The sequence below is a fragment of the Malaclemys terrapin genome, chromosome 2, assembly GCF_027887155.1.
Source record: "Malaclemys terrapin pileata isolate rMalTer1 chromosome 2, rMalTer1.hap1, whole genome shotgun sequence".
Lineage (NCBI taxonomy): Eukaryota > Metazoa > Chordata > Testudines > Emydidae > Malaclemys > Malaclemys terrapin.
Genome location: NC_071506.1, coordinates 52,124,207 through 52,137,923, shown reverse-complemented (window position 1 = coordinate 52,137,923; position 13,717 = coordinate 52,124,207). Strand labels below are relative to the sequence as shown.

The 13,717-nt window shown below is 38.7% G+C and overlaps 1 protein-coding gene across 1 annotated transcript in view; it reads right to left on the bottom strand.

The window, feature by feature from the left end:
* Positions 1 to 2,477: 2,477 nt before the first annotated feature.
* The window catches only part of TPD52 (tumor protein D52), a 213,025-nt gene continuing 201,785 nt past the window's right edge, over positions 2,478 to 13,717 (bottom strand). The window contains exon 7 of the mRNA XM_054017327.1: positions 2,478 to 2,780. Coding sequence (XP_053873302.1) covers positions 2,627 to 2,780 — 154 coding nt within the window. The 3' untranslated portion in view covers positions 2,478 to 2,626. The remainder of the gene's footprint in view (positions 2,781 to 13,717) is intronic.

Here is a 13,717-nt window from a genome sequence, read left to right as displayed (position 1 = left end):
ACTTCCACACATAAGAACAAATTGGTTTTCTGTTTTATCAGAACCTTGTTTAGTAGCCATTGCAGCCTTTAAACAGCCATTTCTTTTCTACTCCGAGAACATAACGTTCCCTCAAAGAAGTCTTGATAAAATCAGTGTCTGTAGAGAGTCTCAGTATCACAGCATTTCATCTCACAACTGCATGCCCTGGAATAGTTAATATCATGCATTTTGCCCCCAAATCGTATTTCTTCAAGAATGATATAACACTGTAACATAGATGGATTACTTTGATAAGTCAATTTTTTGGGGATATCCAGGATGCCTTCTGGCTTCTAAAAACACTCTTTTTTCTGTCTCAGTGGCAGTATAATTCTTTACCTGAGGCTAATCTCCTATGTTCAAATTCATGTTCAAATTCCCATAATTATGATCACTGAGATGAAAGAGCAAACTAAGGCAACAAGCAAGCTCACATGGCCTGCTCTCCCTCATTGACTTGGATCATTTGTCGTTTGAGAAACAACTTCCCTTTACTGGTTTGCAAACAGATCTGCTAAAACACGCTCCATTCCCCTCACAAAGCTTGCACATTTTCCATAAGATTTCTACTCCTATCCTGTGGCAGAGAAGTACATGATTTTTAAAGCATTGTTCTCGACAGATCATGCACTGAGATGTATTTTGAACAATGGCACCGGTGGCTGTGTGATCCCGTGTGTCATACCCAAGACCTCGGTTTTGCTAAGGGTGGGGGAGAAGGGAGGAAGTGAAGGGAATATAATCTTTCCTTCAGGAGGGAAAAGAATTAGGAACCATTGTGTGACAAGGCTCTGGGGAACACCTGTCCGAGGTGAACTGGAGCTTAACTTCATCTCTGCTTCTCCCTTTTCTTGCACATACTTTCAGAGAAAAGGTTAAAAGGAGTGGCTGCTTGAGGAGAGAAGTGGGAGACTGCCTTTTATAAGGAGTTAACACTTGCACACCCTGTTCTACACCACTGTGGAATTGCTGGACCAAGTGCTGATGTCTAGAACAATATACACTTGGCCAATATATAGCGCGCTAGATTTCTACATAGTGTCAAGTATCAGGGGGTAGCCGTGTTAGTCTGTATCTACAAAAACAACAAGGAGTCTGGTGGCACCTTAAAGACTAACAGATTTATTTGGGCATAAGCTTTCGTGAGTAAAAACCTCACTTCTTCGGATGCATAGAGTGAAAGTTACAGATGCAGGCATTATATACTGACACATGGAGAGCAGTGAGTTACTTCACAAGTGGAGAACCAGTGTTGACAGGGCCAATTCAATCAGGGTGGATGTAGTCCACTCCCAATAATAGATGAGGAGATCTATTATTGGGAGTGGACTACATCCACCCTGATTGAATTGGCCCTGTCAACACTGGTTCTCCACTTGTGAAGTAACTCACTGCTCTCCATGTGTCAGTATATAATGCCTGCATCTGTAACTTTCACTCTATGCATCCGAAGAAGTGAGGTTTTTACTCACGAAAGCTTATGCCCAAATAAATCTGTTAGTCTTTAAGGTGCCACCAGACTCCTTGTTGTTTTTGTAGATTTCTACATGCAGCTCTTGATTCCCTGGGTTGTCCCTGCAGCCTGGCAAGTCATATCCACCGTAACAATTCTCCTCACTTAATTCATTTTAAAGATGCTCTATGGACAACGTGCATATTTGGTGGCCTCTCTTCTGGGCCCCATGGCTATAAAAGGGCACATTTCACCTACTCTGAGCTCCACTGAGTACATACAATTAAAACCTGGAGGCACCAGAGCCCAGCAGAAAGATACTCCAATTTCAAATATGCCAAAGACACTCGGAACACTGCAATGCAGCGTCTCAAAATGTGCAGAGTGTGTGAAATCTCTAGACTGCACATTAAAATACACACGGTCATGCTCTTTCTAAGTTTGTTTATAAAGTCAGAGGCATAACACTACATTAAAATAGGTTTTTGCATTTAGACTGGTCACCATTAAAAAAATCAGTGATTACCAACATGTATTTGAGATGAGAGCTCAAATCAAAGCAACAAATAAGTTCAAGTCACTCAGTGCTCCATTATGACCTGGGCAACAGCAAGGGCCATATCATCATACAAATGAGAACCCCACAATGACAGAAATTAAGACCATTATTTGTAGTATGAGCTCTGCTTTCTGACCTTTGATTCAGGAACCATACGTCTATTTCTAAATTAAGCACCTTTACTGGAAGGAACAATGCACTTCTGCCACAGAATTCTGCTGGCAAAGTATAGCACTTTAGATCAATTTTCCTCTGGGATTGCAGTACAGACTCTGGAATGTCTATTCTGCTCCAGGCAAGAATACACAAAGGTCAGACATAGTATGGTTACCAAATTATTTAAAGAAGCTCAGTTAACTTCTTACCACTGAATTTAGTATGAAGTGAGAATGTTTAATTTTAAGCCGAGAGATGAGAAGGTAAAAGATAACTAAAGACTAAACATACTGTGATTGTTGCCTTTTATTTAATTTACCTTACAATTTACACAACCGTGAGGGAAGAATCCTAACATTTTCTTTCTCAGAACAAGCAAGTTGGACAAATAAAATGTTAAGCATCTACACTTCATTGATTGATTTATTTACATAACTTTACTCCTTTTCCCTTATTTCTCTGCTTTCCAGGAGCCCTAGCAGCACTGCATCAGCCTCCAGTAAAGTTGTATCTGTTTTTGCTCCCAAGAATCTAGATGTGAGTTCCAGGTCCACCAGTCTCAGACGCACTCTGGATCCTTTTTGATATTTTCTGGGGGAAAAACAAAACAAACAAAATAAGTTCTGTTAAGCACTAGACATGCTTATGTCTTCTAGGATGGAACATATTCTAGAATCTCTGGCACTAACGCACCCCAGCCCCCATTCCCAGCTCTTTCACAGGATTGCCTTTGTAATCTTGAACAAATCACTCAGCCCTTCCGTGTCTCACTTTATTGTCTGTCAAATGACACTGATAATATTTACCTACATATTTGCAAGCGCACTTTGAGATCCTTGGATGGAAGACAGAAGTGCAAAGTAGTATATTACTAGTTTAAATTCCAAATCCATACTAGTTTCTTTGGCAAAAGATAAGGGAGTTGATAATGGCTTTTTCAAGGTAATGATTCACCTCATTCTTTATGAAGTTAGCAGAATTACAGCGCTGCACTCACCAATATTAGTTTACAGTTTACTGTATTTTATAAAAAGAAGAACAGGAGTACTTGTGGCACCTTAGAGACTAACAAATTTATTAGAGCATAAGCCATTCTATATGCATCCGAAGAAGTGGGCTGTAGTCCACGAAAGCTTATGCTCTAATAAATTTGTTAGTCTCTAAGGTGCCACAAGTACTCCTGTTCTTCTTTTTGCGGATACAGACTAACACGGCTGTTACTCTGAAACTTGTATTTTATAAGTAACAAAGTTGCAAGAAAAAAGTTTGATTGTTTTATTTTTTAAAAACCTTTCCAACAAACTACTCAAACAAATTCATTTTTAAAATTAAAATTTTGCAAGGCACTTGAGAACCTGATGCAAAACCCAGTGAAGTCAAGGGAAAGACTTCCAATGATTTCAGTGGGTTTTGGATTAGTACCTTTGTCCCTAATTTCAAAAAATGATTAAAGGGAATTTGTATGGAAACTAATACACGAACATTTGTTTTTTGTAATTACACACACACATACGCTATTTAAAGTACCTTGCTACAGATAAGGAATGAACACAGGTGATTTTGCTAAAGAATAGGCATTTTTTAAATAAATATGTTTTACTTTTATTGAACTACATGTTTAAAACTATAGATGTGAATGAGAGGCAGTGTGATTTGGGGGAAGAGGGGAAAGCTAGTAAATTCTCTTTCTCCTTGTTTTAGGGCCCAATCCTGCTAAATACTTACCTACATGAGCTTAATCATGTGTGAAGGTTGTTCTGATAACTGGGCCTACAAATTTACCAAAATTCGATCCAATAAAAGATATTGCCTCACCCACCTCGTCTTTATAAAAAGTGAATAAGGTCATAAGATGTCATAACTTAGAACAAAAAATGTTAATGGGACAAGGTATCAAAGGAAGACAAACTAAATTAGTCTAAACAAAAAATTCCTACTGATATAATTTAAGGACTATTTAAGGATTATTTTTGGTAAACAAGGAAAGTGTGGAAATTAGAAAACGAAAATTGGTATGTCAGAAAGTAGGCCTAATTGGTGGACAAAATAAAGACTGCTATTCTGTCCATCATTTCCTTTGTGAGTCAAGTACAGTGAATGATAATCAATAATAAGGGCCTGATCTGTACCTATGCAGAATCCAATTAACTTCAATGAATTCTGCCCAGGTGTAGCAATCCATGCTAGACCCCACTGAGAGACGGGGTCTTATGCTAGAATGGAGTTACTATTGTGAACTATTTTGTTCTTCTACCAAAATGTTTTACTGTATCTGCGGTATCATGTACACCATTATCAGCAAGACTTATACATCATTAAAGGGGAAGACAACACATCACTAGGTCATTGGTGACATTGCTACTCTCTGTTCAAAAAATACGTGACACTGGCTATTCAAGCTACTTAGCATTTATTTAACGATGGCTAAGGCTACATTTATGTCATGGAGGTCATGGAAGTCATGGAATCAGTGACTTCCAGAGACCTTGATGACATTCTCTGCTTCAGCCCCAGGGGCTGCAGGACGCTGAAGCTGACAGCCAGTGGGGTCCTGGCAGGGTTCCAGCAACAGGTGGCCCTCTGCAAAGTTCCAGCCACATATGACAGACTCCTGAGGGGGCCCTCCTCAGGGTTCCAATGACAGGCGACAGCCTCGCACAGGTGGGGGGGAACGACGCCTCAGGCAAGCGGCTGGGGTGTCCCATTTTCTCTTTGCCACCATAGTGGTGGGGGAAAACATGGAGCTGCAGGAGCAAACGTCACAGACAGGTCACAGCTTCCGTGAATTTTTGTTTATTGCCCATGACCTGTCCAAGACTTTTACTAAAAATAGCTGTGACAAAATCTTTGCCTTAACTATGGCTTATATCTTCACTTCCAAGCCTTAGGCAAGGAAGAAAGCTTTTTGTTTGATTCTATCCTACACAGAGTTAGTATCATTTGCAATTTTTTGTTAAATAATTTAAAAAACAACCCCCCACACCTATTATAATGGAACATTCTGCCTAGAGGAAGAGAGACACTTGTGTTTTATTGTTTTACTTTTTTAAAAAGTCAATGGGAGCTGCTCAACACTTGGTAAAAACAGGCCCTAGGTGACTCAAATTGGGCACCCAAAATTAGTGAACTTTGCTAATGATACTGACCTTCTTTGTAAAGTAATTTGCGAACTACTGATGAAAAGCACTATGTAAGAGCACTATGTATTTTTGAAAATTTCAGCCATAAGCAATTCTTACTTTTAATGCATGAAAAACTGAACACTTATCAAATGAGATCAACTTTAGCAACAGTGGCCAACTGGAGAAGGTGAAATAGGCAAGTCAGACTGTCTAATGTATATGCTCTCTTGACAAGCTCATTGTTTTTGCCTTTCAACCCAGGAAGTCAGCACTTACTGTCTAACAGCTAACTACTAGCACTGTGCAAAACAGTGGGACTCTCTTAGCAAAATGGTAATGGAATTGATCTCTCTTTAATGAGTCATCCAAGACTACAGAAAGACTGTGCTGGAAAACAAATGTGATCTTAAAACAAAGTGTTCTGGGCTCGTACGTATTTATTTTGATATGCGAAGATCCTAGTTTACAGTTTACTCCTTGGTAAATCCTTTGCGGTTCAGGGATTGGGTTATGCTTTTTCCCCCAGAGTAGTAAAGGAAAAATAATTGATAGTATGATTCTAAAGAAGTAAGTGCAGTAAGCAGCTTCTTGAGTGATTTTCCAAGAACTTGCCCTGATCACATTTGCCAGTAACAGTAGCAATCAATGCAATCAGTCAGGATTTTTATACACTCTTTTTTTAAAAAGAGAAAATTAAAGTATTTTGACTTTCCTAAAACATGAGAAAAATAATACATTTCTTAAAGGGTAAAGTGCAGATCTTGAAACCTCTCAAAGACTTAGGTGAAGTAAAATTCACTTAACAGTCGTAGTGGTGTGTGAAATAGTCACTGTGAAATTCAAAATGCTGGGGAACGGGGCATGTTTGCATTTGGTTGTAAATTTGAAACTGATTTCCAAAAAATGGGTTTTTAGCTCTTAAACTGGACTGTTCTAAAGCCAAATTGGTTTCACTGTGAAAACAGGCAAAATCTTGCAGTTTCACAGTAGAATTGCTGTTTTCATGAACTTTGGCTAAAGCACAAAATTTCAAAGGTATAAAAATGGGCAAAACAAAGTTACAGAAACTGTACCAAAACCTGAACCTATTTACTGGTGATGAGGACACACAAAAAAAGAAGCTGGTTTAGGCTTAGAATAACAAAAGATGCCTCTCACAGATGGGGGTTGCTGACATATTACTGTGGTTCTTTAGCAATGTACATTGGTAAATTCTGGTTCCTTCTCAAGCTCAGGTTGGCCACCCCGATATAGAGAGACTGCTCCTAGCGCCTTCCAGCAGCCAGAGGCTATAAAAGATGGAGCCTTTTAGAAATATCCAGGGCCAATTCTCCAATATGAACCCAAGAGCTGCCCTCTTTATTAGCAGCACAGAAGAAGGGTGGGTCTTGGTATCTCACCAGGGTGTTGCTCTTGGACAGTTGGACTTCTCATCTTACTTTAGCCCTTACTTCGGCTGGTAAAATTTTCATCCCTTATGTAAAGGGGCCTGAGTGGGTGAGCAGATGAGGTATATGAAAGAGGACATATGAATGGAATAAGTTAGTTGTTGAGAGGGAGAGAGATTTTGGAAGAAGATGTGGGTCAGAGAAAACAGACAGGAGGAGGAGGTGGAGAATACAGTGTATGAAAAGGAAAGGGATAAATAGGGAATGGAGAGGAAGAGAAAGACTGACAGCAGATAACTCACTCAAAATAGTGTAAGAAAACATGATATCATCATCTACAATAGGATAGAAATAGAAGAAAATATAGAGTGAAGCCAGGAAGGAAGAGTAGGTATAGCAAAAGCAAGAGAGACCTAATAAGTTAGAATTTAAAAAAAAAATTTAAATAGAAATGTTGAGTGATATGTTAAGTACAAAGTAAACAGCACACAACTCTTCCAGTCTTCTGAAAAAAGAGGAGGGACAGATTTTTGCCCTGGATAATAAAATGTAGTCCTTAGGTTAGGAGGTGTCAGGTAAATTGTCATGCCCCACCAGTACCTATATACATATAAACACACCAGTAAATTAACCTGCCCAGCAATGACCTAACTAGAGCGCTACCCTGCAAACTCTGTACTCACATGTATAGATCTTCAACAGGATTATTAAACTGAGGAAGGTTTTGCAGCATCAAGCCACTAGATCTCCAGAATGGAGAGAATTTTAAAAGTTACATATTAGCCTCCAGGTCTAAAGGTATTAATTTTATACTGAAAAAAAACTCCTTTTTGTTTGATTACCACCATAATCCGTTGGCATCCAGATACTATAGTGATGGGTGTTTTACAAATGCACAGATTAGACAGATAGTCTGACCAAAATATATATATTACTATAAAAAAGTGAGTCTTACAAATGCAGGCTATCCCTGTGCTATGCATCTCAACTGTGAAGTAAATTCAATTTATCATAATGTTCCACAAGAATGCTTTAATCTCCCATTGTAGAATTATAAACAAGCCTATTTGCTCATGGTAAGGTTTGTAATGAACATTGCCCAAGTTCCCAGACATGCCTTTAACACATATTTGTAATGAAAAAGCCAAGTAATTGTACCATGGTGAAAGCAGCACAATCCTTAACTGCTGCTTCAATAATTTGAATTTAAGTTCCAGATACGTTAATCACACATAATCCAATTATTAAAGAAAGTTTTCCGTAGACACAGCACACCTGCTTACAAAAGTATCCTGAAGAACACCACCTTGAAGCAGCTGACACAACTGTCAATTTGTGTGGGTATAAACATTTGCCTTTGTGACAGATTTTCCCTACAGCCAGAAAACTTTAGGATAAAAGATCAATGGAGGCTGTAGAGAAAGCGGAAACATAAATACTACTTGCAGTGGTTTCCCATCAGACAAGTTTAGAAACATGGGCAAATGATAGGTTGCTGCAGGCATGGTAATCATACATAAAACCCATCATTCTAACCAAGGCACCAAAGTATTAATCCTTAAAACAACCAAGGTTATCCTGTGTTTCAGGTAGAAGCTTTAAGTAGAATCCAGTGACAAAGCAGGCATTTTGTTATGTTCAAAACAGGAGAACTGTCCAAGAAAGCACAAAATACCAATGGAAAAGGAAAGGAATTGTCCAGCTTTCTTTCTCTCTTTTTTTAAAGGGTTTGCTCTCTTTTAAAATTATGTCAACAGCTGTATTCAAGAGCATTCCATATCAGGACAATTTGTGGGTAGAAGAGACAGGACCTCCGCAAGTGCTATATCTGTTTGTAAAGCATTCCAATGTTTGTCAACTTTCCAGTGTCAAGTGAGAATACTGAACCCACTTTGAAGTAAACAATTTGAAGGACAGTTTGGTCTGGAGTGGAAGCAGTGGTATAGAATTCCTCTGCAAAACTTTTGGAAAACTCAAAAAAGGGAAAAAATGTAATTTGGAAGTAAATTCTAAGGAAAAGGAGTGACTCAACTTCTTTATAATTTACTTCCAAAACAGTAATCAGAAGGGCAATATCAGGTAGATGAAAATTAGTTTGTGAGTTAAGGCAGCCTTTGGAATAATTAATTTAGATCCCTTTGATGCTTCGGTCCTATTTCTTGCACAACATAACTCTTGCTCTCCTACCCAGAAAAAGTTCCCCTTCCCTCTGACCTAATAGCATAGCTTTCAAACCAGAGCTGGCCTTTGGGGTTCCTCTGGCTACAGCATATCCTTCATCCTCATTCTAAGGACCTAGACACACTGAGACTAATCACTGATTTCTTTTGAAAAAGTTTCCAGTCCTTTTTCTTGTAAAGACATCTTTGAAAATATAAATTGAGAGCTGAAACTCAAAGATTGTCAATGATTTTTTACTAAAGGTCACGTTCCCCCTCCACAGCCACCAACATTTGTCCTTTTGGACCCATGAAAACCTCAATTTTGGAATTGGTCTGGAGTCCTCAGTTTTGGATGGAGGACTCCAGACCAATTCCCAGTTTTGGAGGCAGGACTCTGTGAGCTGCCAGTGCAGGTGCTGGGGCTGCCATAAATTCCTGGTGAACCACCAGTCAGCTACTGAACTGGATCTCTAGATTACTGTTCCTTGACAAACTATTCTGGCATCTATTCATAGGTTTCCTTCTGTCTTGTAGTGGGAAGCTAGCAATGGCACAAAGGTGCCTCATCCCTCAAACATCTTTCTATAGAAAATGACTCAGGCTGGAGGTGCCTCAAAGAATCATATCAATATCTTTTCTCAAAACCTGAAGATAGTAATTGTCCACAATGGTGTGATCATAATAAATGCAAGTTGCTTATGGTAGTGGTAACAGGGGTGATTGATTTTATTTCTTTTGGAAGGGTGGAGAAGGTAGCAGTGGAAACAGGATAAGGAGTCTGAAGGGGAGAGCAAAAAGAAAAGCCATTTTTCATATTCAAACCTCAAGTTTCTACAACAAATGTTGATTCACCCACACTGTATATCTTCAATATTCAATATTCAATATCTGTAATATAAATTTAACAAAAATATAGTAAGTTTTCAAAAACAATACGCCCACAAATTGGTGCAACCAGGAATGGAAAGTACTATATATGTGCAATATAACTTACTTTCCAAATGATCATACCCTTCTATTTTATTCTGATTCTCAGATCATGCCTCTCACTTTTGTACCAGAGCTTTAAGTCTGTTAAAACCAATTTTTTTCTTTCAAACCAAGCAAAAACACAATCTCTCATTGAAGACTCTTCTGGATACCAAATTTCAACATTTAAATTTTAGCTATTTTCAATGTTCTCCTATTAAAAAACAAAAGCAAACAAACCTAAGAATATTTTCATAAGAAAGACGGGAGGGTGGGAGGCTGGTAGTGATGGTTTACAACCCATGACAATACAGCTGGGGAAAAAAGTTCAAATATTGGTTTGTTTAAGACGTTACCTTTGGATAGAGTGTAAGATCTGCAAAATGAGTAATTCAGAAAGCCATGAGCATGTAAAAACCAGGGGCTACAACTGAAACTGTTCAGTGACTCTAATTAGAGTGTTTGCTACCAAGTGAATAGTGTTGCAAGTGTGCAATTTCATGTCTATTCATGGGTAGCAGGAGTATCCTTATTTTGAGAATGACAACAGACATTCTCTCCAGACTCTAAAGTATGGCATAATGACTGCAGTATTTGTTTTTTTCAATCATTCGATATATAAGAATTTTACCTGGCCACTTTCCCAGCATCATAATCATGAAGCCTTTGCCATTAAAATCATATAACAATTATTATTTTAAGTTAAAGTGAAAGGGCTTTTATTCCTAGAAAGATTATAAAATCAATGACAACTGCAGAAGTGGGGGCACTTTACATGCTGTCTTAATTTTCTCCATCCTTTTATAAACTGATTTAAAAAATGCATTCGTACACAAAGGCTCCTCAGAAATCCTCTGTTCCACTTCATAAACATGTAACATTGCTACCCTGAAAGGCAACTAGGACATCTCAAATAAGCATATTCGAAATGAAAATACTCTGTTCTGTCTGGGGTTTTCTTTGTTTTTTGTTGTTGTTTTTTTTAACTTCAAGTGCTTTCTTTGGAGTGATCTTTATGAAGTCTAAAGCTAAACAGATTCAATCCCAGACCTTGATATGCCTGTTCTCTTCCACTATGCACTCTTTCATACCATATGTTGAACCAAAAGAGCCTGCCTGTCTCATCTGGATAGGAAAAGGGCAATTAAATCTGGTTTTGTGTTTCTGTATTAAGGGCATGATTTAAAGACTTTCCTTTGGAGAGGTTTTTGACATTCTTTCCACAGACATTTTTTAACATCTGCCAATGCATTCTAGTGATGGTTCTCATAGATTTAAATAGAGGGAATTTCTCTGGCTAGTTCTTTGATATAAATATATTAAATAATGCAAAGCACACTGAAGTCAAGGCTAGGACTGAACCGCAGTATCCAGTATCTATACAGAATGCTGTGAGAAATTCTGATTTTGCTAGGCAAATTAGCTGTATTACTGCAACAATGCATCTTCAGACTTTCAAAATGCATCTTTTGAAACTATTAAGGAATAGTGTGTTTATTCCAATGCCTTAATACAGTGTAGTTTAAGATTTTCTACGCTTTCTCACCATTTCCAACTTTAAAATGGAAGACTTCATATTTGTTAACTTAAAAAAAATACAACAAAAATGAATGGTCTTTTATGAGATTTTTACAGTCAATTTGGCGCCAAATTTTTTTCTTTGATATTATCACCACTGTTTAAGTACACCAACAGCAATCTGAACTCCCCCTGTGCTATGTGCTATGCTTGTAGTTCCTTACTAAAATACGGTTATTCGTAACAAAACTTCTGATTTAGTAAAGTTAGGAATAAAAAATATTTGTATTTCATTGTCAGGAGTTTATTCTGGAATTATAAAATGTTCAGAGCTCTGTCCTGAGCCCTGCTACTACTCATTTGCTCTAGCGAGGGGGGAGGGGGAGAGGGGGTCAGTGTCATATGTCACAGTTCAGGGCACATCTCTATTCCCCTCCCTGGTACAGCAAGGGCGTTGACACTCACACTTCTGGCTCCTGTCACCTCTTGAGTGTAAACACTTCTCACTCCCTTCTGACCAGGATATATCCAGGTTGTACAGTTCCTTGCCTTCCATATGTTGCTCCCACCAAAAGAGAGTCTGCCTAAACAGTCCTGCTTGCTTTCTCTTCAGAGACTAATAATAGAGTAATTGCCAACGGTTATAATTTACCACTTGGCACTTCCAATGCAAGATTATTTTATTTTTAAGATAAAACCACTACAGAGAAAACATTAAAACAATAAAAGAACCTACACGCATGCTAATAAACCCACCAATTGTCTCCAACATGGGTTCTGGCAGGTGAGTCCTTCATATCCTTCAAAGGGGTCATTTTGTGGTCACACGTTCATAACAGTATCAGTGCACAACTAACACAGTCTTATATGGTCTCTTTAGGCCAAGTCCTTCCAACGCTTCCCTAAGGATTGGAGCCCTCTGAAGACCAGGGGTCCTGTCCATTTGTTAGATCAGGAAGAAGCCCCCGAGCCGGTTTAAAACCAGGCTATACACGTCTACCCCGATATAACGCTGTTGTTGGGAGCTAAAAAATCTTACTGCGTTATAGGTGAAACCACGTTATATCGAACTTGCTTTGATCCGCCAGAGCGCGCAGACCCGCCCCCCATGGAGCGCTGCTTTACCACATTATATCCGAATTCGTGTTATATTGGGTCGCGTTATATCAGGGTAGAGGTGTATATCCAAAATCCTCTCTTTGTCTGTTACCCCCTGGAGAATCTCCTTTGAACTAGTGTATGCAAGCCTCTCTGGGAGTGGCTTCAAAAGGCTGATAACCAGAGAAATTACATTAGCAAACCGACTCCTCCTAGAGAAATTACATACAATCTCACAACACCACAAAAATTGCATTTTTAATACAATGGACCCCAAAGGTATTATTAAGGTTCAATAAGGTTTCACTCAATTCAGTGAGGGGTTTGTCCAGGATACTGTTGTATCTGCCACAGTAGAGCTGGCTTAAAAAAACCAAACAGGTGGGGATATTCCTCTGTTGTCCAAGGCTTATACAGGCTGGCATAGGCGACTGGTTGTGGGCGGGTCCAGGGGAATGGAGCCTGGTCAGAGCACACTGCTCTTCATCAATCCCTGACTAGCAAGCAACCGCCTCAAGAGTCACTGCAGCCAGAGCATAGGTTTGAGCAACTCTAAACTACACTCAGAGTTGAACAGGCCTCCAGGATTTGAAACCTGCAATCTATTCCTTTGCAGTTCCCCCACCTCTGCTGCACCCAGCAGAAGACTGGATCCAGGATCATAATGTACTTGCATCACATGAGGATGTTGAAGTACTTTCCAGGTCATTAGTAATCAAAGAGATGTTAGACAAAATCCACTAGGGATAAACATTTTTAATCAACAGGCCTGGATAACTTGCACCGAATGGTCCTAAAAGAGCTGGCTGAAAAGTCCTTGGCCCACTAATGTTAATTTTTAATAAATCTTGCTATACTGAGGAAATTCCAGAAGATTGAGAGGGGGCTAATATTGTGCCAATATTCAAAAAGGGCAAGCAGGATGAACAAGGATAACTATAAGCTGCTTAGCTTGACATCAATCACAGGCAAAAGAATGGAAAAAAACTGATATGGGATTCAATTAATAAAGAATTAAAAGACAGGAATATAATTAATGCCACAAAACATGGTTTTATGGAAAATAGGCCTTGTCAAACAAACCTCATTTTATTATTTGATGAGATTACAAGTTTGGATGATAGACGTAACCTCCTAGATGTAATGTACTTAGACTTCTGTAAGGCATTTGATTTAGTACCACACAACATTCAGATACAAAAATTAGCAGTTTATAATATCAATAAAGCACATGTTAAAGGGACTAAGAACTGGCTAACTGACAGATCTCA